This window comes from Pseudorasbora parva, chromosome 1, assembly GCF_024679245.1.
Source record: "Pseudorasbora parva isolate DD20220531a chromosome 1, ASM2467924v1, whole genome shotgun sequence".
NCBI lineage: Eukaryota > Metazoa > Chordata > Actinopteri > Cypriniformes > Gobionidae > Pseudorasbora > Pseudorasbora parva.
In genome coordinates this window covers 50,499,310-50,526,274 of record NC_090172.1, presented here as the reverse complement: position 1 = coordinate 50,526,274, position 26,965 = coordinate 50,499,310, and the positions used below count along the sequence as shown (strand labels likewise).

The 26,965-nt window shown below is 38.5% G+C and overlaps 1 protein-coding gene and 1 long non-coding RNA gene across 3 annotated transcripts in view; one reads left to right on the top strand and one right to left on the bottom strand.

Annotated features, from left to right (window-relative positions):
• Positions 1 to 24,668, top strand: part of LOC137085337 (cortexin domain-containing 1 protein) — a 38,451-nt gene extending 13,783 nt beyond the window's left edge. Inside the window, exon 2 of one of the 2 annotated variants that reach the window (XM_067451897.1) lies at positions 23,409 to 24,668. In XM_067451897.1, the coding sequence (XP_067307998.1) occupies positions 23,463 to 23,642 (180 nt within the window). In that variant the 5' untranslated portion in view covers positions 23,409 to 23,462 and the 3' untranslated portion in view covers positions 23,643 to 24,668. Of the gene's footprint in view, positions 1 to 23,354 lie in introns of both variants that reach the window. The other variant, XM_067451904.1, reaches the window with a different exon arrangement.
• Positions 12,090 to 15,453, bottom strand: LOC137085332 (uncharacterized). Its single transcript, XR_010906966.1, has 2 exons — positions 13,551 to 15,453; positions 12,090 to 12,768 (listed from the first exon to the last, which is right to left on the bottom strand). It is a non-coding gene; the product is annotated as an uncharacterized lncRNA (long non-coding RNA).
• Positions 24,669 to 26,965: the final 2,297 nt, after the last annotated feature.

The window sequence follows — 26,965 nt, the reverse complement described above, 5'->3', positions numbered from 1 at the left end:
GATCCTAACATTAGGAATGAGTGGTTGAACTTTACTTTTAATGAAGTTCCAGCTCACATGGGGAAGACAGGGTGCGCAGTGTTCATGCTTATATCGTCCGATCTCGCGGGCTATGTGTAATATAAAAATAATAGTCCAATCAATCACGGGTCGATAAGAAATAAATCATTGTGTTTCTTTGATAAAGACATTTACGAGTCCTGTGATCAAGAAAATCATTCTGGTTGACACTTCTGGCTCCTCCCTCATTCTCTCCTCTCCCTCATGTGAACTGACAGCGGAGCTGAAGCTCATTAAATTTGCAAATGTTATTCAATCCTAGCCGTGGGCATTCACTTCCAAGTCTCCAGTGCAGCACGCCCATCAAAACCCAGCGTTTTGGAGAGAGCCTCAAAACCAGTGTAGAAAATAGCCTATTACTTATGATGTTTTTGAATGTAAAAACCACACGAACATCATTAGTTGACCTCAGACAATAGTATAACATTTAATCATTTAACATTTAATCATTTAGCAGATGCTTTTATCCAAAGCGACTTATAAAAAAAGGGGAGAGCAATAGAAGCAACGAAACAAACAAAGCCAACAACATGTAAGAGCTGTAAGAAGTCTCAGTTAATTAAGCACAGTACACAAACAAATATTTTTTTTTTTGGACAAACAAGCAAAATTTAAAAGGATAGTTAAGTGCTATTTTTTATTGTTCAGGTGCAATCGGAAAAGATGTGTCTTAAGATGTTTTTTAAAAATGGCTACAGACTCAGCAGCACGAATTAAGATCGGCAGGTCATTTCACCAGATGGGAACGGTCCAAAAAATGTCTGTGAGAGCGATTTCTTTGGGATGGAACCACGAGGCGTCGCTCACTCGCAGAACGCAAGCTTCTGGAGGGTGTGTAAGTCTGAGCAAGCGAGTTTAGGTATATTGGTGCAGAGCAAGTGGTTGCTTTGTAGGCGAGAACCAGTGCCTTGAATTTGATGCGAGCAGCCATTGGCAACCAGTGCAGTCTGATGAAGAGAGGCGTAACATGCGCTCTCTTCGGCTCATTAAAGACCACTCTCGCCGCTGCATTCTGGATCAGCTGCAAGGGTTTGATAGTGAATGCTGGAAGCCCAGCCAGAAGAGCATTACAATAGTCCAAAAAAAGACTATTGTAAAGAGCTTGAACCAGGAGTTGTGCAGCCTGCTCTGATAGGAAGGGTCTAATCTTTCTAATGTTGTATAAGGCAAATCTGCAGGACTGGGCTGTTGCAGTAATGTGGTCAGTGAAGTTTAAATGGTCATCAATCATAACTCCAAGGTTCCTGGCTATCCTTGATGGAGTTATGGTTGATGAACCAAGCTGAATGGGGAAATTTCGATGAAGTGCCGGGTCGGTTGAGACAACAAGTAATTCTGTCTTTGCAATCTTGAGTTGAAGGTGATGCTCCTTCATCCAGTCAGAAATGTCTGTCAGACAGGCAGCGATACGAACACTGACTCTAGGATCATCTGGTTGAAATGAGAAGTAGAGTTGAGTGTCATCAGCATAGTAGTGATAGGAGAAGCTGTGTTTCTGAATGACAGAACCTAATGATGACATGTAGATGGAGAAGAGAAGTGGTCCAAGCACTGAGCCCTGGGGAACCCCAGTAGCTAGATGATGTGACTTAGACACTTCACCTCTCCATGACACCCTGTAGGACCTACCAGAGAGGTAAGACCTGAACCACTGGAGAGCGGTTTCTGAGATACCCATCTTCTTAAGTGTTGACAGGAGGATCTGGTGGTTAACTGTGTCAAAAGCAGCAGACAGGTCCAGCAGGATGAGCACTGAGGATTTGGAAGCTGCTTTTGCCAGTCTCAGTGCCTCAGTTACCGAGAGCAAGGCAGTCTCAATCGAATGGCCGCTTTTGAAGCCGGATTGGTTTTTGTCCAGGAGGTTGTTCTGTTCAAGAAACAGAGTTGATTGAACACAACTCGCTCAAGTGTCTTTGCAATGAAAGGCAGAAGGGATACCGGTCTGTAGTGCTGAATTTAGAGAGAGTTTCTTAAGCAGTGGGGTTACCCGAGCCTGCTTAAATGCTGTGGGAAAGTTTCCTGTGTAAAGAGAAGTGTTGACAATGTGAGTGAGTGCAGGAGTGATTGAAGAAGAAATGGCCTGAAGGAGGTGAGTGGGTATAGGATCAAGTGGACAGGTAGTAGGGTGATTGGAAAGGATGATTTTATAAATATCTGCCTTAGAGAGTGGAGAGAAGGACGGAAGCGTGTTCTTGTTAGTTGTTGGGATGTGCATGTCAGTTTGTGGTGAGGAGAACTGGTTGCTGATGAGAGATGTTTTGTTTGTGAAAAATGATTCAAAGTCATCAGCTGTAAGAGTTGATGAAGTAGGGGGAGGAGGAGGACAAAGAAGAGAGGAGAATGTTTTAAAGAGTGTGCAAGAATCAGAGCAATTGTTGATTTTGTTGTGGTAGTATGTTGTTTTAGCAGTGGAGACATTTGTAGAGAAAGAAGAGAGAAGAGACTGATATAAGGTAAGGTCAGTATAGTTTTTAGATTTCCCTGAGTCCAGAGCGATGTTCACGGAGAATATCTGACAGCCAGGGGGCAGATGAGTGGGGTGGGCTGGTCTGGATGAAAGGGGGCAAAAACTGTCTAAGGAGGATGTTAGAGTGGAGCAAAGAGTGTCAGTAGCACTGTTAGCCTCCAGTGCTGAGAACTGAGCAGGTGGAGGGAGTGAAGATGAAACCATAGTGGATAGGCGAGAGGGAGAGAGTGAGCGTAGATTACGCCGAAAGCTAATCTGTGTAGGAGTGCGTGTTGTATCAGGAGTCAGTATGAGGTTAAGAGCGATGAGAAAGTGGTCTGAGGTGTGTTTTCTAATGGAGTAACTAAAGGGTTGTCCGTGGAGCAGGTGCGTGCGTAGACAAGGTCTAATCGGTTACCTGATTTGTGAGTAGCCGTAGTAGATACTAACTTAAAGTCAAATGAAGTCAGTAGAGTGCTGAAGTCTGTGGCTAGGTGTTTATCAAGATGGATGTTGAAGTCACCAAGCAGAATCAGTGGAGTGCCATCCTCAGGGAAGCTAGAAAGTAACACATCCAACTCCTCCACAAAGTTACCGAGGTGACCTGGAGGACGATAGACCACTACCACATGGATTTTAACAGGGTCAGTAATAGTGACAGTGTGATTCAAATGAACTGGCCGATAGAGATGGTAAGGGATCAAATTTCCAATCATTTGAGATAAGCAAACCAGTAGCCCCACCCCTCCCAATAGGTCGAGGGGAGTGTGAAAAAGTTAAATTGGTTGAGATTGGTCCTCTGGTTTGATCCAGGTCTCAGAGGACCATTGATTGGTCCTCTGGTTTGATCCAGGTCTCAGTTAGGGCCATGAGGCTGAGCTGAGAATGAGTCCCAATAGATGAAATAAACTCTGCTTTGTTTACAGCAGACTGGCAATTCCAGAGACCAATTGGAATAGAGAGTGAAGTAGCAGAGGATTTCTGTAGGCTACACAAATTATTAGGATTGCAGCGTCTTGTGCGTACAGAGCGTGATTTACGAGTGCTAGTAGTAATAGTAGAGATTTGAAAGCACATGGTAAATACAGATCAGAGAAAAGGCCAGATAGAAATAAGAAAACTGAACACAAACAATAAAAAGGAAACAGAAATAATGAAAAGGAAAATGATACTCAAGTGCCATGTCGGGGTCCTTGCTCGGGCGGAGTTGCACAGGGAAGAGTTAAAGTCTTTACACTCTGTCTTCACACGAGGGCTGCCGCTTCCGCGGACTATCACGCAATTTAAAGCGAGAATACACCAAAACTACCAATACACACCACTGCCCTACACAGACACACTTATCCAACAACAAATGAACAAATCTCTATATCTCTAAATCTATGCTTCACCTTTTTATAAAAACATAAAAAGACCAGTTCATGACACCTTTAAGCCCCGATCTGTACGAGTTGGGGGCGTGTCCACGAGAAACATGGCGGATCAATGGATGTAACATCTGTAGTTGAATATAAGAATGCAATATAACAATTAGCCTAACATATGTAAAGATGCCGTTAACAGTGGCTTCATAGATTAAATAAAAACTAGGGCCGGGACTCGATTAAAAAAATTAATCTAATTAATTAGAGGCTTTGTAATTAATTAATCGAAATTAATCGCATTTTAATCGCATATAAATATTTGACCTGAGAACAATGAGAAGTAATTTTTCACATGTATTTTTAGTATACCATTGAATAATGACTGAATACATAAGCTTAATCAACAAAATATTGTTTATTTATTTCAGTCCAGCAGACCAGCGCAATGTTTGCCATTAAGTTTAGCAAAAGCATATTTGTGATATTTGAGGCTCGATGTGCTGCGGTGATACGCTAACTCCTTGTTGTATAGCTTGCACACAACCCTGCTCTTGACGGCGCTTCCATTCTTTCGTTTTTAAAAACAAAATTTCCCATCCAAGGGGCCAAGCAAAGCAGTCTCATCAGCTTCTTCGTTCATGTTCACTCATGCCCTGCGTCTCAATCAGCTCCCTAGTTCCCTAGTCGGGGCACTGATCAAGACATAAGTCAATGGGCTGACTCCCTGATCAGTGCCCTGACTACTGAACTAGGGAGCTGATTGAGACGCACCCATGTTGTTGTCGTGACTCCGGAGCGCTAGTTGGTGTTCCAGTAAAATCGGTCCGTCGAAACTGATTTATTGAAAAACGTTCCGCGGTGCAAAAATAAATGCGGTTAAATTTTTTATTTTTTTTGCGTAATTAATTAACGCGTTAAAGTCACATAATTAATTAATCTTAATTAACGCGTTAAAGTCCCGGCCCTAATAAAAACATAAAAGATTAAAACTCATCTGATGTGCATTCGTTGTTGTTAATTTTCTATAAGCAGAGTTAACAAATCTTGCTGTATTTTCGTGAAATTCATTAAAAAAAGGTACACCATCAAAAGGACATCTTGCTCCGACCAAAGATACTTGAAAGCACATGATGTCATAAACACGACTTCTCACCTCGTAAATACGAACATCCCAGGAGGACTTGAACCAGTGATGTGTGCGGGTCAAAGTATAAACAACCCGCACCTGACCTGACGTTTTCAAATAACACGCCCGCAAAACGGACTGCAAAAAAAAAAGAAGAAAATATTGTTCCCAACTTGCTTCCTGACCCGCATTTTTGAAAAGTTGTAAATGCTCCCTGGCCTATAATCCTGTGAAGGAGAAATGTTTCAGGCCCTGACGTGGTGTGAGAGTTGTAGCGGCGAGTGCAGGCAGTTCTTGAGGCGGCCTATCATTGTCCATATCAGCTGTCTCTAGATGCATATTATTGATGAACGTGATGTTTATGTTTCGACCCTGCTTGGAGAATTCATCAGAAGGTCAACTGAGGGAAAGCCCACTTTTAGAAAAAACATGAAACCCCTAGGAGCGCAAAGTCGCAAACTGTTCTTTTTCTGAATGCTGTATGATATAGCCTAGTGTTATGAAATAAAGGCTTGATTTATTCATTTATTTTGTTTCGTTTTCTAAATAATTAAGATGCTCTATGTGTTTATCCAGTCTAATCGAAGTGTGCGTCTCTCCCCGACAAAAATCCCGCACTTGAATGTATATGGCAAAATGAATTTTATGCACACGTTTTTTTTTTTTCGCGATATGATATACACTTTAGGGCGCATTATACGCATGAACCACCCATCCTACCCATGAGCGTGTCATATACACGCCATAAAGTGCGTATCACATCAAAACTAATTTTCACGTATACATTCCACGATATTGCACACTCATATAGCCTACTATTGATATGCATTACCATGTGATCATGTTGGACATTACTGAGTTATATGCATTTAAAAGTATAGCCTATTAAAATGGTACAATGGCATTGTTCAGTTTAACATGTTGGGAAACCGGGCATTTTGTCCTGCGTCATCTTTATTTCAAACGACCCGACCGACCGCGACCCAAATATCATAAAAAATATTTTTGTATGATTCGTAACCGCGGGTACCTACAGGTGACCGCAGACACCCGCTCAGTTTGGATCAACCCGCGCATCACTGACTTGAATGCACCATAAGCAGAGTGTACACGTGCTGTGCACCCGCCTATAGGCGCATATTACTAACGTGCCCTTTAAATAACACAAAAAATGCTCGTTTTCAGTTGAGTAACGCACCAACAATGCACTTGTCTGGCTATCCCCCCAATCCAAGCTCAATTTAAAATTGGTCTGGGGAGTCTGCTCTGTATTTTCTACTGCAAAAGAGGCGTGATAAATGAACATTATTCAAACTACTCTGTACGCAATTGGATAGTCCTTCAACCAATCATACCACAAGAGAGAGGCGTGATCAACGGGCAACGACCCATCGCTTCTCTATCGTCATTGTGTTAAACCCACCAATAGCACGCCAGGTACATAAACCAGTCAGTGATTGGTTCCCGCAAAAGTGTGAAAGAAGCAGTAGAAATGAATGTACAGGTTTAAAGACTGAGTTGCTGAGCGAAATCAAATCGCTGGCAGATCAGGCTGGGTTTACCCAGTCTAACGATGTGCCTGAACAAACGTTGTTTTCAGACCAGCACAGTCATCAGCGAACAAATGGGCATGAATGCATTTGCTATTTAAACAAAGTGGAGCTGGATGTGAAAATGATAACTGCATCAGGCTGAAACTAGCAAAAAAACACTTGTGGAGCATTGCGGTGGGTGTAGGGCCCTTGCTGTTGTTCATATTGTTGATTGTATTACATGTGCTTTAAATATAAACTATATTTACAGCAAAAAGTAAAAAAAACAAATTCTTCTTATTTTCCAGTTCTGATATACAAAATATTAAAAACTACATTTGGAAAGGAACACTGCATAAGATATTACATTTTTCTAATATTAGTGTATTTTGTCTTATTACAGTGAGTCATGTTTAAAGTTTAAATTAGTAATAATAATAATAATAATAATAATAATAATAATAATAATAATAATAATAATAAATCTTATCTGAATGGAAAAAAAAACCGAAATGCACGTCCAAGATTCAATATAAAAACAAATCGTAATATTTTAAGTATGCAGTGTTGCTGCTCAGGATTTAAAGGATTTAAAGATATTACTGGAAAATAGAAAACAAAAAGGACACAAAGCAATATTTTTGTTCAGAGCACTTGGACTAAAAAATACAAAATGCAAAATACATAATGTAATTGTTAGAAGAAATTTTTTAAATGTTAAAAAGTTGAGAAGTTTATTCTGAAACAGAATGATAGTTCATTTCTCGTCCTTTGACATGATAAATTATATTATAAGCTGCTAGCCTCCATTTCTCGCACAATGCAATACAGCTCAACACACAAAGGCTCATCCACAAGACAATCTAAAGAGGTCCAAGGATGTATTTTCCCCTCTAGTCACTCGTAAATTGAGTTGTTCTTCATGCCAGGCCTGAGTGGCACTGTAGTGTCTGCCGCACAAACACACACACACACACACGCACAAACACACACATGCACACACACACACACCCACATGCACGCACACACACACACTGTTATCTCCCATCCCAGCTTCGACAGCTTAACACCCTCAATGGTTGAGTCGTTAATCACAGCATGCAATTATCAAAATACTGCAAATGTCACACACTATCACAGCTTAAATGATAACAGCTGGGGAAATAATTTATCTCTGCGACAACTCTTAGACCCTTTAATCACCAAAACACGTGGGGACAACAACTAAGACCAGAAAAATTTGGGATGCAAGTACACAATTAGATACCTGGATGCTTAGCCAACACACTGCAAGTGTGCACTGAATATACTCAAATGCTCTCTTGCATTGCTGTGGTGATAATTTCTGTGATATAATGTTTTTTTACAGGTTGCTGTAATATGTTGACAGTACATAGACTTACTTGACAGAACTTGAACTTACTTATTAAGAAAAATACTCTTCAGACTGTTGCTCTGTTATGACAGTAGCTGTCCTGAAAAAAAAAAAACAGACTGAAGATGAACAGTTAAGCTACTTTGGGTTGCATTATGAATTGTGGTCTGGCATATTTTATAACTAGCAGTGCTTGCAATCACATACTTGCCTTAAAGTTTCTGACCACAGTTACCACAGTTTACTTTTTTATTTAGAACTGGAAAAACTTTTGATCAAAAACTAGATTGCCATAGTAGATTTCTCTTAAGGATTCCAATGCATTAGCATTATATTAACCAATAACTCTCAGACCTGAATGCTGCAAGTCAATTAAAATCTATAGCATTGTTGTTTTATAATTATGCTAAAAATATATGCAGTGATAGGGCATATTAAGTTGTGATTCAAAACGGCAATCATCCCTAATACTATTGCTCAGTTAGGCTGTTCACTTGTTATATAACTCATCAGAAACCACTTGTGCTACTGACATGAACTCCCTGCAGGAGTCAGATTACATTTAACATCATAAATGAGCTGATGAGCTCTCGTGATGAGAGCTGAGGTAATCGCGACCACACTCGCGGCATACATTCACAACGTGGGTTCAGTCTGGCGTGTTTTCTGTTCATGCCTTTGGAAGCTTCTTTCATAGAAATTAATTTGAGAAGTTAAAACACTTAGCATCCGTTTAAATGAACGCCTGCAGCTGCGAGCTGTGCTGTGAGTGTGATCTCCATCCCCCATGTGCGGGTTGAAAACGTGGAAATGGCTCCCTCTGCTGGCTGTAGTCTTTAGCCTCTGGCCAAAAATTTCAAAGATGACGCAAATATCGTCAATATGCGTCACGGGAGGAATTTTTCCAGAAATAAAATGCACAAATCTCTTGTCTCAGGGGGATATAAGGGGGGAAGCAAAATCATTTGATTATACTCCAGGGTTTTTACTGATACAAAACCCAACCCGATCACACAGAAATGCGTATAAATAGTACGAGTAAAAATAGTACGATAAAATGCGTATCATATGCACGCCAAAATGAGTGTTGGCGTGTACATTCCACGACATCTCGTACTATTTATGCGCATTTTTTGTGAGATCCGGCTGCAAAACCATATGCTAATCACTGAAGTAACCGTTTAAGCATTGCATTGGTGGGTCAAGGTTTGCCCCTGCTGCCGGTTGATTTTGTAACTACAATCTGATGCAGGAATTAAAGAAGTTGCTCACTTTAAAATGAAAATTACCCAATGATTTACGGGGTGCATTGAGTTCGAAGCTCAAAAAAGTGCATACATCCATTATAAATGTACTCCACACGGTTCTGGGGGGTTAATAAAGGCCTTTCAAAGTGAATCAATGGGGTTTTATAAGACAAATATCCATAGTTAAAAATGTATAAATGAAAATATCTAGCTTCTACCAGACCACCTTCTGTACTCAACTTACAAAGGAAGTGTAACGTCTCTCACAGTTCAAACCGCTTAAGTTACGTCCGATGTCATAGATCGTGCCAGTTACACTTTTCTGTAAGTTGAATATGTTAGGCAGTCTGGCTTTACTTTATAAAGTTTTAAATATGGATCTTTTTCTTACACAAACCCATCTCTTCGCATCAGAAGGACTTTATTGACTCCCTGGAGCTGTGTGGAGTACAATTATTATGGATGGATGTGTTTTTTTTTTAGCCTCAAACTCAATGGACCCAGTCACTGCCATTATAAAGCTTGGAAGCGTCAGGATATTTATTAATATAACTCAGATTGCGTTCATCAGAAAGTCATATAAACCTAGGATCGCTTAAGGGTGAGTAAATCATGGGGTAATTTTCATTTTAAAGGGAACTAATCCTTTAAGCCTTTATCTATTAACATTCATTCAAAGAAGCCATATTCAGACTAAATAATTTTCGTACATGGTCTGTTTTGGCAACCTTATGAACATATGATGAGAATATTTAACAAGCTTCAAAGCATGACAGACTAAAAGCCACACAACTTTTGTCTTTTGGGTGCTTCTCAGACAGAAGGCTGCATCCTGAGGCTGTGTCCTATCTAGTCAGGTCCTTCGGATGCTTGTAGTGTCCTTCCCTATTAAGTGCGCATGGTTATGTCACACATGTTCCCACCCTCAGGATCACGGCACAAAAATACTACTAAAACGTAATTTTGGAAAAAATGTATGCAATACAGTGAATGACAAACGTCTTCGGTCTCCCAGTAGCACATTACTGGCAGTTTAGTGATTCATTTACACCAAAACAAAAGATAATATGTATGCCTTCATTCCCAAAAACATTATTTTTCATCAAGCCCAAACATTATATTTCATAATGAACTCAGACAAGCTCAGTGCCGACTCGTTTTCCATTAGTTCTTTTTCGTGAATTGGAATGTGTGCAAAGGATTGTGGGTGATTGAAGGGTGTGAAGGATACACTTGATGCATCCTTCAAAATGAACTGAATGAAGGACGCCAAACTAAGGCTGCCTTCCAAGGATCCTTCGAATTGAGTCCTTGATGAAGTGGCAGCTGTAATATGCAGCCTTTTATCTTTGAAGCACACTTAAATAGATTGCTGAAGTTAATAGAGCACTAAAGTGGTGATTGTATATTTGTAGGTCAACCCGAAAAATAGCTTCAACCTGGTTCCCTCAACCAATGGGGTTTTTCCATTGACTTTTGGATTACTTTTTATTTGGTGCACTACTTTTATGAATTCTGAAGCTTATAAATACAATCACCGCAGCAGAATTAAAAGGCTAAAGTTAGGCTATGAATGATCTTCACCATGGTTAGACAGACTTTAATGCCAGCAACATTATAGGCAGGATAGGCAATTTCGGAGAGGCTAGCAATAGCAAATCGGCTTTGAAAGCTTGAGATCCCACCCTCCCTTCAGAGCGTCTCCAAGCGCCTTCTCCAAAACAAATGAACCCACACAGCAGAGTCTGCAAAGCGTCAGAGACGCGAAACACCATTAAACTACCTCATGTCTCAAAGCACATGACATTATGAACGTAAACAATTTACAGTTTTTAGCTTTATTTATCACCATTTTATTTTTATTTTTAAAGTTCTCTTTACAACTGTTTTAATATTTCCTTGTTGTATTTTTAATTTGGTACACATGGTATTCTTATTTCTTATGCATATCTTATCACTATTGTAATCCATTTTCTATGTAAAGCACTTTGAATTGCTGTTGTGTATGAAATGTGCTATTTAAATAAACTTGCCTTGTGCCACCTGACTGCTGCAGATTTTTTCAGCATTGATAGTGCTGACACTTAAACCGAACAGCTCAGGTACAGGTCAAGGTTTGCCATCTCGCAATTACAGATATGATATGGTGTGAGCGCAGCATAAGCTTGTTGTTTTGGTTCAGGAGGAACTGTAAAAAAAATGGCTGCTGTTTGTTTGTGGCACTCTGTGAATGACTGTCTACAACTCTGCACAGCCTTACAGAACGTGCAGATTGCATGTGGAAATATACAGTATATATTGACAGACAGCTAAGACGTTGCATCAATGCATCTGGACTTGCATTTTTTGGTCCTGAAGAATGCCGTTAACCAAACAGATGATGGGGAAGATGGGGACCCCATTGACTTCAGTAGTATTTTTTTTTCAACATAAGTCAATGGGGCTCATCTACTGTTAGATTACCAATATTCTTCAACATATATTCTGTGTTCTATGGATTGTATATTCTATATTCTATATCAGAACAAAGAAATTCTTACAGGTTTGGAAAAATTTCAGGCTGAGTAAATTATGACCACATTTTAATTTATTGGCTAATTAATTTATTTAACTATCCCTTGTTTGTCAACCATGTATGAACTCTGAAAAATCACAATTGGGGAATTAAGTATGTATTTTATGCCATAGAATAAAAACAATGTTCCATATGTGAAATACCTCGAGCTTGTTTTAACCACAGGCCTCTTTCAGGCATTTGTATGAAGAGCAAAAAGGCAAATTTTCAGGTTTTATGACTCCTGTAGTACTCTATATGAGTTGCTCTCAGTGACCCAGCTGTGTTTTCTGTGTTGTCTCCTTTTGGCTTTTAATTAATCAGACTATAGTTTGCCTTAGCCTGTTTGACATTCTCAGAGTTGCTTGATGCACCATATTAAAAGTGTTTTGCTTTTTTTAAAATTAGCTTGTCAAAAATTGCTTTTGATTCCAAATTATCAGCTTTTCAGTTCCTTTCAAATGTGACCGTTCCAGAAAAGGAGTGAATAGACAAATGGAGAAAATGCTAGCTGGTTATCGAGGATAATCTCTGAGCAGACACTTTTAATGTCAAACTGCCTGTGTTTGCGTTTTATTCCCCAAACAAAGTGGTTTCTAAATGATTTAGGCAGTCTTTTTTAAAGTCCACACCAGGGTTAATTCAGAGATGAAAGGTTTCCTTCTCCGTGAGTTCTGGTCGGAGGGGACAGCTGTAATTCTCCATTAAATTGCTAATGTCGTTGCCATGGTTACAGTTGCCTGCGTCCTTGAGTGAACACTAATTACTGTTCCAAAACAGCATGTCCGCTTAAAGACCAGAGCTCACCGAAGACGTGAAGGGGCTTGATGAATGCAGGCATAATCCACAAACCTGCTGACAGAGGTGCAAAGCGGTTCCAGACAAGACCTCTCAGATTGGAAGTTTGCTTCATTAATAAAATAGATGAGGTCTAAATAAGGGTCTGCCTCCGGACTGTGCGTCATGACACTGGTGGTGGTCTCGGGAAAAATGGACACAGCTGCCAAGTGTTGTGTTGAAGAAGAAAGCATTGCTCGGATCCACTGCTACAAAAATAGAAGACTCTGAATATAAGCACAAAGAATACAAACTGAATGAAGTATGGCACTTTTGGGTAATGCTGTCATACACATTAGATATAGACAGGATATGGACTGAAAGGATATCAGGATGTTCAGACCTGCTTTTCATTATTAACTCACAAAAGTGATGCAAAAACAATGAGTAACAAATACAGAGTGAGACATCAAGATGGGGAAGAGCTTACAATCTCAATGAGATATGAAATCAAATCAAATTAGACTAAGTTCCTCAATTAATTAACTGAATTATCTAAAACTACGGATATTTATTTAATATATAGGCTAAATAAGTATTTCACCATAATAATTTGATATAAAATTACCAACACAGCCTATTTAGTATTCTATGGTTAAAGGTACTTTCTGACTCAGATTTTAGTTTAAAACGAGGCAATTACGTTTGTTTGGAATAGCACTATATCATCATATTGATGTATCCACCCTCATGCCTTGTGAAGACTCGGTGAAGCATCACATATTGAATTTGGTGTTCAAATTCACTGTAATAAATGAGATATGTTCTGTACATTGTGTGAACTGCATTGCAGAACATTACTGGACCCCATTAACTCTGGTACACTACATGAACATCCACAAGCCTTTGATAAAAACTTTTATATGCAGAAATGTAAGGGGAGGGAGGGAGAGAGAGAGAGAGAGAGAGAGAGAGAGAGAGAGTTTAAATCCTTTCAGTGCACCCTCATTAACTTCAGATAATGTCATTTACATGTTCAGTTTTGTTGTCTACAAAAGAACATTCTTACCCAGCAGAACTGCAGGACTAATGGAGTATAACGTGACCTTTTCAGCTGGTTTCAGAAGTATTTTCCCATTCTTTTCCTGGGAAAAAAAACTTCAATTAAGAGTTCTGATGCAACCAGCCCAATCTTGCCGAGATGAATCACAACATTATTAATATTAATAATAATACAATTCTGTAATTTTTGGCTCAGAGTTGCCTCACAATAAAATAACTTTGTTTGAGATTGAAGTTTGAGTTATCGCCGCATTAAGAACTTTCCAAACTTATATCTGAATGAAATTTAGTATGGAAGCCCTAAGAGGCCTGTCATTATTATTATATTAATATAATAAGAAAACAAGACATTTTCAAATGAAAATCAATATTTACCATGTTCCCACACACAAATTTTTTTAATAAAAAATGATGATGATGAAACTTTAATGTTTGTGTAAATATATTTAAAAACAGGTTAGGCAATCTTTTTAGAAACACTTGTTATACTGGTTGACACTCTCTTCACACCTAATAGCAATCAAGAAGTGGTATAAATATTAAACATGTACATGTATCTTCTGTGGAAGTCTCAGGACAAAAAAAAATGTTTGTCCAATCATTGCATTCAGTCCAAATGCAGTGATACGAAGTTCTACCCGCCTGTCATTTGAATTTCTATACCTCCACACACCTAGCCTAGAAATCTAGACGCACCCTAGCGGCTGTAAATTTAATCTGCCCGCGAGTGTCGTCTAGCAACTCTCAATACACTTCTGAGCTGTATTCCCCTAACTCTTGCCGGGCCAATCACATCGTGTATAGAGTCGGTGGGCGGGGCCATAATGATGACGGCCGAGTTTGACCGTTCCTCCTAAACCAAAAAACTAGCTTATGCTGCGTTCACACCATATCATAACCGTAAGATGGCAAACCCTGACGTACCTGGAGCTGTTCACGTCCTCAGACTCGGATTTATGCTTTTCTACGTTAACACTGTCAACGTTGAAATTAATCTGCAGTAGTCAGGTGGTAAAATTAAGAGCTTTGTAAGTTAAGTTCATTATTATTTTTATGTTAGGTGCTTTGAGACATGAGGTAATTTAAAGGTGTCATGAACTGGATTTAAAAAAACACTATTACACTGTTGTCTAAGGTCAACTAATGACGTTTGTGTGGCTTTTAAATTCAGAAACATCATAACTAATAAGTAATAGGCTATTTTCTACGCTGGTTTTGAGGCTCTCCCCTGAACGCTGGGTTTTGATGAGCATGCAGCACTGGAGACTTGGAAGTAAACGCCCACGGCTAGGATTGGATAAGATTTGCATAATTAATGAGCTTCAGCTCCAGTCATATCTATGCCCCTGTCAGTTCAGTTCACATGAGGGAAGGATTGTTTTAAAAGCGGCAACCGGAATGATTAAAGTACATCTTTATCAAACAAGCACAATGATTTATTTCTCATCCACCCGCGATTGATTGTACTATTATTTTTGTATTATATAGCCAGCATGATCGTTCGATATAAGCGCAAACCGCGCGCTCACACATACACATACACGCACGCCTTTCAAATGTCAAGTCCAGAGAGAGAGAGAGATTCATATGCCTGCCCGGGAGTCCACCGTGCTAAAGGTATGTGTTCTGTTAGACATGTACACATAAGCAAAACAATCTATAACAATGCAATAATATTACATATAAAAAACACGTTTTACTCACATAAGTGTGTTGCACCATTCCTCCTGTCGGATCCAATATGGGAAAATAGCATTGTGAGATTTGTTTACAAACGATCCTGCAGTGAAATGAAGCGAACACCATTTCTTCCCCACATGAGCTGGAACTTCATAAAAAATAAAGTTCAACCACACATTCATAATATTAGGATCCAGAGGAAGCTTATGCAGTGACTGTGTTTTTCCCATAGACTGGTTCCACAACCAGTAATAGTGCATTATCTTGCTATATTCTTCGTCATGTTTATTGCTGCTGGTTAGAGTGATCCGATGAGTCAGTGGGCGGGGCTACTGAATTACACGTGCTTATTATTCTGTAGAGGTGATGTTTCGTCAGTCGATGACGTCTCACATGATCATTTTCTGGGCCTGGTGTCTATAAAAGCTTTAGTTTGACTAACAAGGACATTTTTCAGTTCTGACACTTACAGGATATTCTTATATTACCATGACCTTTTATATATCAACAGCTCAAGGAAAAGTTGATTTCTCAATTCATCACCCCTTTAACGCCTTCTCTCATCTTGTGTCTCTTTGTAGTGATGTCCAGTTCGCGAACGAATCGTTCTTTTTAACCGGATCTTTTTAGTGAACCAGTCGAACCAGTTCACCATTTCGGACTAAATCGTTCTAAACGGTTCACGTCTCAAATCAGCGCTGATCCCACAAGTTACTATAGTCACTCACTTTCTGACATGAGTGACAGTCCTTCCGACTAGAACAAACTAATATCTTGAATTATATGTTGTAACTCTAGCAGTTCACTGAACTGAGACATGTTTTGCTGAGAGAACTAATGAGAAGTGATACAGAGCATGCGTGTGTAACCGAACGTACAGCTGTTCTCGGATCACCAGTACAGAATAGAAAACCGTTTCTTTCGGACACGGTCAATACTGAGAACCGGCGAGCCGATGAGCTGCGCATTCGTGTTATTTGTTCAGAGGAACGAATTGCAGGTTAAGTATATAAAACGAATCACGTTTGGAAACATCATAACATAAAGCTGTCTTATCACTGTATAATTTTAAAGTTTGGAAACACAATGGATTGTAAAACGGTCAAACTAAACATTTATTTGTTTTATCTATAATGCACAATATTTTCACAACACAACATCTTTGTACCCCCTGTATAAATGGTACATATTAATACCTTAAAAGGTACATATCAGTACTTTAAAGGCCCACTGAAGTGCCTTGAAACACGTCGCATTATTCAATGTGTTGACGTGATTTCCCCTGAAACGGCTCCAGCTGTTAGCAGCTCCTCCCCTTTTTTGAAACGGCCAATAGCGTTTCGTTAATATACAGTTTGACTAGAGCCTTTCTGTTTGGTAAAGCCAGTTTCCTCTAACCATTTATCATCATCATCTCCTTAAATCGCCTTGAAATGCTTCATTGATTCTGTGCAGAATTCGAATGGGTCCGATAAGTTTGTTGTCTGCGCCGACTCGCGCATCCGCAGCGTGCCTGTAGTCTAAATTTAGACCAGAGCTGTTGGTTTGGGGGGGTGTTCGCGCTGCCGTGGTGTGTGAAACTAATGTAAAACCAGACTTATGTGAAAAGACTTCATTCGCCTCAACTGAAAGCCTATTCACACTCAATCGTTTCCTATCACAAATATAGTGCGCTATGTTCCTTTCACCATGTAGAAATTATTAAATGTGTGAACAACTGACCGATTTCAGCCGCAGCTTCAGCAGTGTAGGGGGCGGGCTTTAGATTCTAGAGAGCATTTGATTGGACAGAAGATTTGATGAGAAAGTGAAGTCTGCGATGACGTCATCAAAATCTGTGATTGGTTTGAACGGAAGTGAGAGACTGTAAGTTTTGAATGCTTATATCTCCTAAATGCAAATTTTGTCATTGTTTTGGAACACACCAGCTTATTCATAATGTTAAGGCTAACACAGTCATACTAAAAGCTAAACAAATTAAATATTGATTTCAGTGGACCTTTAAGAGTGCGTATTAGTACCATTTTGGTTTTGTACCTTAGGGTACCACCCCAGTGACAGTAATGTACCTTTTTTTCTGACAGTGTACCTTTAACCACCTGTTGTTGAGCAATGCGACCTTAAACAAATGAAGTTTATGCAACACACAAGAGTCAGTAACCTTTACCAGACCCACTGCACAGGCAGTCATAATCAAAGGACAGTAAAAAGACAATCAATGCTTCGAAGAAATGCATTAGCAACCATTTTTATGTTTCCTTTTAGTGTGCAGACAATAAAATTGACTAATACGCCAGATATTGACATGCAACCTGCTACAGAAAAGAAATCGATTATACTCCTTTCTTAATATCTAGACATAAATAAGAGGAAATAAAATTGTAAAAAAAAATGTTTTACTTGGCATCTTTGCTCAGTGATGCCTCTAAATTAATGCTGTTTAGTGAGTGATCAGCTGTCACATCAGCAATCTGCACTGCACTAAACGTGACTCGCGAATAGAGGGGACTAATACGTGCTTTGTGTGCACGCCTATAATGCAAAACATTTTTATCCCTATGCACTTCTTTTGAGTTACTAATATGGCACTATTATGGCTGAACATCACTTCATAATACCCGCTTATTGATCTCATCAATGATTCATGTTAAATGTAAATGCAGCACACTGCATGATTACAAACTATAAAACACATTATGGAACATTTAGTCATTCGTTTAACAGAGAATAGAACATAATGAAAGGAAGAATAAAACATCCTGAAAAGAACATAACAAGAGATGTGATGCAAATAACAATAGTTTGAGGGCATAATGTGTGTGTGTATATATATATACAGTCTTGTTCAAAATAATAGCAGTACAATGTGACTAACCAGAATAATCAAGGTTTTTAGTATATTTTTTTATTGTTACGTGGCAAACAAGTTACCAGTAGGTTCAGTAGATTCTCAGAAAACAAATGAGACCCAGCATTCATGATATGCACGCTCTTAAGGCTGTGCAATTGGGCAATTAGTTGAATTAGTTGAAAGGGGTGTGTTCAAAAAAATAGCAGTGTCTACCTTTGACTGTACAAACTCAAAACTATTTTGTACAAACATTTTTTTTTCCTGGGATTTAGCAATCCTGTGAATCACTAAACTAATATTTAGTTGTATGACCACAGTTTTTTAAAACTGCTTGACATCTGTGTGGCATGGAGTCAACCAACTTGTGGCACCTCTCAGCTGTTATTCCACTCCATGATTCTTTAACAACATTCCACAATTCATTCACATTTCTTGGTTTTGCTTCAGAAACAGCATTTTTGATATCACCCCACAAGTTCTCAATTGGATTAAGGTCTGGAGATTGGGCTGGCCACTCCATAACATTAATTTTGTTGGTTTGGAACCAAGACTTTGCCCGTTTACTAGTGTGTTTTGGGTCATTGTCTTGTTGAAACAACCATTTCCAGGGCATGTCCTCTTCAGCATAGGGCAACATGACCTCTTCAAGTATTTTAACATATGCAAACTGATCCATGATCCCTGGTATGCGATAAATAGGCCCAACACCATAGTAGGAGAAACATGCCCATATCATGATGCTTGCACCTCCATGCTTCACTGTCTTCACTGTGTACTGTGGCTTGAATTCAGAGTTTGGGGGTCGTCTCACAAACTGCCTGTGGCCCTTGCACCCAAAAAGAACAAATTTACTCTCATCAGTCAACAAAATGTTCCTCCATTTCTCTTTAGGCCAGTTGATGTGTTCTTTGGCAAATTGTAACCTCTTCTGCACATGCCCTTTTTTTTAACAGAGGGACTTTGCGGGGGATTCTTGAAAATAGATTAGCTTCACACAGACGTCTTCTAACTGTCACAGTACTTACAGGTAACTCCAGACTGTCTTTGATCATCCTGGAGGTGATCATTGGCTGAGCCTTTGCCATTCTGGTTATTCTTCTATCCATTTTGATGGTTGTCTTCCGTTTTCTTCCACGTCTCTCTGGTTTTGCTCTCCATTTTAAGGCATTGGAGATCATTTTTTGCACCTCTTTATAGGTTTTCCCCTCTCTAATCAACTTTTTAATCAAAGTACGCTGTTCTTCTGAACAATGTCTTGAACGACCCATTTTCCTCAGCTTTCAAATGCATGTTCAACAAGTGTTGGCTTCATCCTTAAATAGGGGCCACCTGATTCACACCTGTTTCTTCACAAAATTGATGACCCCTGTGATTGAATGCCACACTGCTATTTTTTTGAACACACCCCTTTCAACTAATTCAACTAATTGCCCAATTGCACAGCCTTAAGAGCGTGCATATCATGAATGCTGGGTCTCATTTGTTTTCTGAGAATCTACTGAACCTACTGGTAACTTGTTTGCCACGTAGCAATAAAAAAATATACGAAAAACCTTGATTATTCTGGTTAGTCACATTGTACTGCTATTATTTTGAACAAGACTGTATATATATATATATATATATATATATATATATATATATATATATATATATATATATATATATATACATACATACATAATGCCCTCAAACTATTCTGTTCTTTGCATATAGTTGCTTTAAAAATTTTTTTTTTAAATCTTACCATTCTAAAACTTTTGACCGGTAGTGAGTTTATATATATATATATATATATATATATACACACACACACACACTACCGGTCAAAAGTTTTAGAACGATAAGATTTTTACAATGTTTTTAAAGAAGTCTCTTCTGCTCACCAAGGCTGCATTTATGTAATTAGAAATACAACAAAAGCTGTAATATTATGAAATGTGGTTTCTATTGTAATATATTTTAAAATGTAATTTATTCCTGTGATGTAAAGCTGAATTTTGAGCATCATAACTCCAGTCTTCAGTGTCACATGATCCTTCAGAAATCATTCTAATATGATTAGAAACATTTATATTATCCACTGTTGAAACAGTTGTGTAACATCTTTTTAGGATTCTTTGATGAATAGAAAATTCAAAAGAAAACTGTATTTATCTGAAATAAAAAGCTTTTAATGTAACTATATATTGATCTCAATGACAGGTGAAGTGAATAACACTGATTACCTCTTCATCATGGCACCTGTTAGTGGGCGGGATATATTAGGCAGCAAGTGAAAATTTTTTCCTAAAAGTTAATGTATTAGAAGCAGGAATAATGGGCAAGCGTAAGGATTTGAGAGAGTTTGACATGGGCCAAATTGTCATGACAAGAAGACAGAGCATCTCCACCCTAAATTGTGGGGTGTTCCCATTCTGTAGTGGTCAGTATTTATCAAAAGTGGTCCAAGGAAGGAACAGTAGTGAACGGGCAACAGGGTCATGTGCGGCCAAAGCTCAAATTCTTCAAGAAGTTAATGCTGATGTGAAAATATACAGTGTTTTTTTCTTTTACATCACGTGGATAGCTGAGTGTGTGTGCATCGCTTTTGCCGTTTTGGCAACGAAAGGGGACTGACACAATATAAGAAAGGGGGTCATAATGTTATGCCCAATTAGTATATACTATATGTGTCTGTGCGTTAGAATGGGGGAGAGAGTGGGCAAAAGAGATTATGTTCTTCCTGTACATAATAAAACGTGATTTTGAGGCAAAAAACATGGAAAAATTAATCTTTTTATTCATTTGTTTACTATATTTATTTGCATGGTCAATTAACCAACTACTGTTGTTGTAGGTTTTAGTTCTTTTGCTGTTGTATGATGTAAATATATATATATATATATACAGTCTTGTTCAAAATAATAGCAGTACAATGTGACTAACCAGAATAATCAAGGTTTTTCGTATATTTTTTTATTGCTACGTGGCAAACAAGTTACCAGTAGGTTCAGTAGATTCTCAGAAAACAAATGAGACCCAGCATTCATGATATGCACGCTCTTAAGGCTGTGCAATTGGGCAATTAGTTGAAAGGGGTGTGTTCAAAAAAATAGCAGTGTGGAATTCAATCACTGAGGTCATCAATTTTGTGAAGAAACAGGTGTGAATCAGGTGGCCCCTATTTAAGGATGAAGCCAACACTTGTTGAACATGCATTTGAAAGCTGAGGAAAATGGGTCGTTCAAGACATTGTTCAGAAGAACAGCGTACTTTGATTAAAAAGTTGATTAGAGAGGGGAAAACCTATAAAGAGGTGCAAAAAATGATCTCCAATGCCTTAAAATGGAGAGCAAAACCAGAGAGACGTGGAAGAAAACGGAAGACAACCATCAAAATGGATAGAAGAATAACCAGAATGGCAAAGGCTCAGCCAATGATCACCTCCAGGATGATCAAAGACAGTCTGGAGTTACCTGTAAGTACTGTGACAGTTAGAAGACGTCTGTGTGAAGCTAATCTATTTTCAAGAATCCCCCGCAAAGTCCCTCTGTTAAAAAAAAGGGCATGTGCAGAAGAGGTTACAATTTGCCAAAGAACACATCAACTGGCCTAAAGAGAAATGGAGGAACATTTTGTGGACTGATGAGAGTAAAATTGTTCTTTTTGGGTCCAAGGGCCACAGGCAGTTTGTGAGACGACCCCCAAACTCTGAATTCAAGCCACAGTACACAGTGAAGACAGTGAAGCATGGAGGTGCAAGCATCATGATATGGGCATGTTTCTCCTACTATGGTGTTGCGCCTATTTATCGCATACCAAGGATCATGGATCAGTTTGCATATGTTAAAATACTTGAAGAGGTCATGTTGCCCTATGCTGAAGAGGACATGCCCTTGAAACGGTTGTTTCAACAAGACAATGACCCAAAACACACTAGTAAACGGGCAAAGTCTTGGTTCCAAACCAACAAAATTAATGTTATGGAGTGGCCAGCCCAATCTCCAGACCTTAATCCAATTGAGAACTTGTGGGGTGATATCAAAAATGCTGTTTCTGAAGCAAAACCAAGAAATGTGAATGAATTGTGGAATGTTGTTAAAGAATCATGGAGTGGAATAACAGCTGAGAGGTGCCACAAGTTGGTTGACTCCATGCCACACAGATGTCAAGCAGTTTTAAAAAACTGTGGTCATACAACTAAATATTAGTTTAGTGATTCACAGGATTGCTAAATCCCAGAAAAAAAAAATGTTTGTACAAAATAGTTTTGAGTTTGTACAGTCAAAGGTAGACACTGCTATTTTTTTGAACACACCCCTTTCAACTAATTCAACTAATTGCCCAATTGCACAGCCTTAAGAGCGTGCATATCATGAATGCTGGGTCTTGTTTGTTTTCTGACAATCTACTGAACCTACTGGTAACTTGTTTGCCACGTAGCAATAAAAAATATACTAAAAACCTTGATTATTCTGGTTAGTCACATTGTACTGCTATTATTTTGAACAACACTGTATATATATATATATATATAGTTGAAATATTTTTTTTTATTTGATTAATAACATCTGAAAACAAAATGTATTTATTTGACGAAACATATAAACAGTAATATTATGGATATTATTATCATTTAAAATAACTAATAATTGTTTATTTTATTAAATATTTAATACTTAGTTGAATTTTCAGTAGTCATTACTGTATAGTCAATATCACATGATCCTTTAGAAATATTTCTAATAGGTTTGTTTGCAGCTCAAAAACATTTCTCATCAATGTTGATTAGCAGTTATTAACAGTTGTGCTGCTTAATAACATTGTGCTTAATCACAATGTATTGATTGTTGACTGACCCCAAACTTTTGATTTATAAAGAGGAATATTTAAGTTATATAATACAATTATATAATTGCATTATATATTTATATAATTATATAATGCAATATATTACATTTTAATGCAGCATGTCTGATAATTGTGCCCCGTTAAAATCCATTTGGCTAGGGTTAGGGAGGTATGAGTCACAGGTTTGTAGTTCTTTGACCATGTACACACAAATGCTAAATATGGCTGTTGGTTTCTTAATTTTACAATTCTACAATCATGTGCACAAAGACTTTCAAAAGTCAAACGATCGATAATAGCTTAGACCGAATGTAAAAACACATCCTGAGTGAATGGCCCCTTTACAGATCAAATACAGATGTTACTACACCTGCGGTAATTTGACAACAGGCCACGGATGCGGTGTATGGAGTTTAAAGTGTACTGAACCTAAAATCCTTTTTGCAGATTGAAACCAGTTCCTTTTATTGGACTCTTGTCTCTCAATCTCCCCACCCTCAGATAAGTGATCAGGATGGTATCAGAGGCCTGGACTGATGCGGACAGACCGAATCCATGGAGGAGACAACACCAGACCCTGCTTTTGTGGACGTGGACCAGGGTCTTACCCTGGCATGCATCGCCTTCCTCTGTCTGCTGTTGGTGGCAATGATCATTCGCTGTGCCAAAGTCATCATGGACCCTTACAGCGCCATTCCCACGTCCACCTGGGAGGAGCAGCACTTGGACGATTAACAGATCTGACACCATGTTTCAACCACTACACAGGGATATCTAAGCTGCTAGCCATCTAATAATAAGCCCATGCATTTAAAAAAAAGGATCACAAAATTTCCCAAGCTTTGAAGACATCTTTATGGAAACTGAATTTAATTCAGTTCTATCAAACAAGAAGGCATAAATCCTGAAATGACACCCATGCCCTCTCTTTTTCTCCAGCCCTGGATGGGGTTCATTAAAATGAAATCACTCCAAAACGGAAGCACACAAGGCCAGAGAATCAGACCAAACAAGCCAAAATCAGACACTTCCAAACCACACTAACCTGACGCAGCTGTTCTCACAACCAATGCATCCTGAATTTATAATAAGAAACATGGGATCAAATTTATATTTTTATAATACATAATGATATAAACATCTTAGTAAGGCCCTGAACACACTTCTAGCGACACAAGCTGAATTTTGTATGCAAACAAACCTGCATCCTTAGCACTGCCACAAGGGGTGCTATAGCAGATATAAACTTCTTCTACTGTAAATCTTCTCTTACACGGTCATGGTGAAGCAAATGTTAGTGAACAAGTTTACTTAGACATGTGCATTTGCCCCCTTTGAGTACTTTGTAAACACCCCTGCAAGTACAGTTTGTGCAATGGGACTGCAATACTTGCAACGCATTGGTAAACCATTCACATTGTTTTTGGTCCTTATTGTGATTATATTTTGCAAGATGACAAAAAACTTGACTGAAGGCCTTTGGGCAAAATACTTAAGATGAAAAACTTCTTTACAAGAGCATCTGTCTCTTTCATTTACAATATAATTCCCTGACGTAGTTTGATTTTGTTGTCCTTGATGAAGTGTATGCATTTGCAGAGAGCTATAGTCTGCACTGCATGATATATCAAGTGCCTCAGCTGAAGTCATTAAAATGGAAGTAATGAATGTATCTTTCATTTATGTGAAGGACAAAAGAGAAAATGCAATTATGCTACATGTCTGCTCTCAACCACAATAAAGATTATATTGATTCCAATATTTTTGGTGAATACACTGCAAATATGATCACTGGATACATGTAAGAATTGTCATGCATTAATAGCTTTTTGTATTGTCAATACAACTTAAACAAACTTCAACAAGACCTTTCCTGACTTCCTAGGTTGCCTATGAAAGACTGTAGTCTGATTTTTAGGTGAAGGACTTACTGAATGTGCACTCCAGAGAACCTCACTTTTGTTTAATGACACATGAAATTAATTCTTACAATGTTCAGGATCATACCAAAATAGGCATTCTATACTGTAATGTCAATATATCACGCAAATAAAAGCAAGTAATTCAAGTATAGCCTCACATGGCCAGATCTATAGTCTCAATTATACTTATAACAGTGTAACCCTATCTTTTGACACAATGCTGGTGAATCACAGAGGTGGTGCAAACATATCCATATCATATGATCAGATCATTTTTGTTGCACGTTTATTTTGTTATTGAGAGGAAAGCGTGCAGCACGTATTTACATCTTCATGTAATTAACGTCGCTCTCAGCAGGCGTGGACGGCGTGGGGATGTTCGTAAACAGTATATCGCTTCCAAACGGAAAAGAACTTCGACGTGAGCAGTGTTAAATTGCTTTTTAAAAGTAATGTGTTATGATATTGCGTTGCTACCAAAAAAAAAAGTAATCAATTGCAGTACTTTTTATGGAAAGTAATGAGTTACATTACTTTTGCATTACTTTTTCAAACCTAGGCTGGTATGTAAAGGCTCTTTCACACCAAACTTGAAAGGAATAAGCCTCGGGCTAAAGGAAATGCAAATGTAAAATACCTATGCTGCCGTTCTGGATTGCAGAAAAATAGGATGCAGGAGAAGAAAGTTCAACACTGGCTGTGTCTGAAATCTCCTCTTATACTCTTGAATAGAGCACTATTTGAGGAGAGAGCCATTTGTAGTAGTGTCCAAAACCATAGTGGACGTTATCGAGCGCACTCATTCAATCCAACAATGCACTGAAACAACATGTGTACAACTGATGTATGCTCAATGACTAAAGAATACCCATAATGCACTGAGAGAGTCACACCGCACTTCGCCCACAGCTGAATCATCCATCCATCCATTTTACAAACCGCTCGTCCAATGTGGCTAGAGTGTAATATCATGTATAAATTCCATACAGGTATAAATTATTAAATTGTTTAATTAAGGTTTACACATGCTAGATTCAATGGCAGAGTTCAAGATAAATCTTTTCATTTCTACTGGAGTTGCCAGTTTGCTACGTTTCAATTGATTATCAAACAGCAAGCACAAACTATGCAAAAACTGGCAGCCCTTCTGGCACACTCAGTGTCTGAATTCACTCGCTCATTTTCATTCATTCATTCAATCCTTCAAGTAGACTATATTAGTGGAGTAATGTAGGCAATAGTGAATTAGGGGCGATTTCGAACACATCATCTTAGTTCAGTAATTTAAAAAAATGAAACATAAATTTGCACACAAAAAAAATGCAAAAATGTAAATTTTGGAGTCCCATTTGTTCAGAATGTTCACAAAAAGTAAGATGAGTAAACGCTTAAATTTAGTCTACGATACCCATCATATTTACACAACACACAATGCTGAATACGGGGGCAGGAGAGATGTCAGGCGATAAATGGGAAAGCAAAGTAACTTGCATTACTTATTTAAAAGTAACTCTAAATTTAAAAGGTATGTATCACCTTTAAATTTACAACAAAATACTGCAGTTACTTTTTCAAATAAGTCATGGAAGTTTACTAGTTCCTTAATAAAAAGTAATCTGATTATGATTATGTTAATTACTTTACGCCCAACACTGGCCGTGAGTATATTGGGGCTTTCAATCATGTGCAGTCTTATGTGTGCATAAGTGTGAGCTCCAGCAATAAGTTGCTGGCTGCAGTTCACTTAATGGCCACTGGTGTCGTTATAATAACAAGGGCTTCTGAATTCTAAATATAGCCTCTTTAAAGCTTTAAAGGTCCCGTTTTTCGTGTGTTTTTGAAGCCTTGATTGCGTTTACAGTGTGCAATATAACATGAGTTCATGTTTAGCATGTAAAAAAACGCAGTATTTTTCACACAATTTACTTATCTGTACAGCGCTGTTTTCTCTGTCCTAAAAACGGCCTGATGATTTCCTTGTTCTATGAAGTCCCTCCTTTAGAAATACGTAACAAGTTCTGATTGGGCCAGCGCTTCCCGTGTTGTGATTGGACAGCAGCTTAGCGCACTTTGCCCGGAAAGGTCCCGCCTCTTACCATAACAAGCGCTGAATGCGCGCTCTTCTCCACGTGGGAG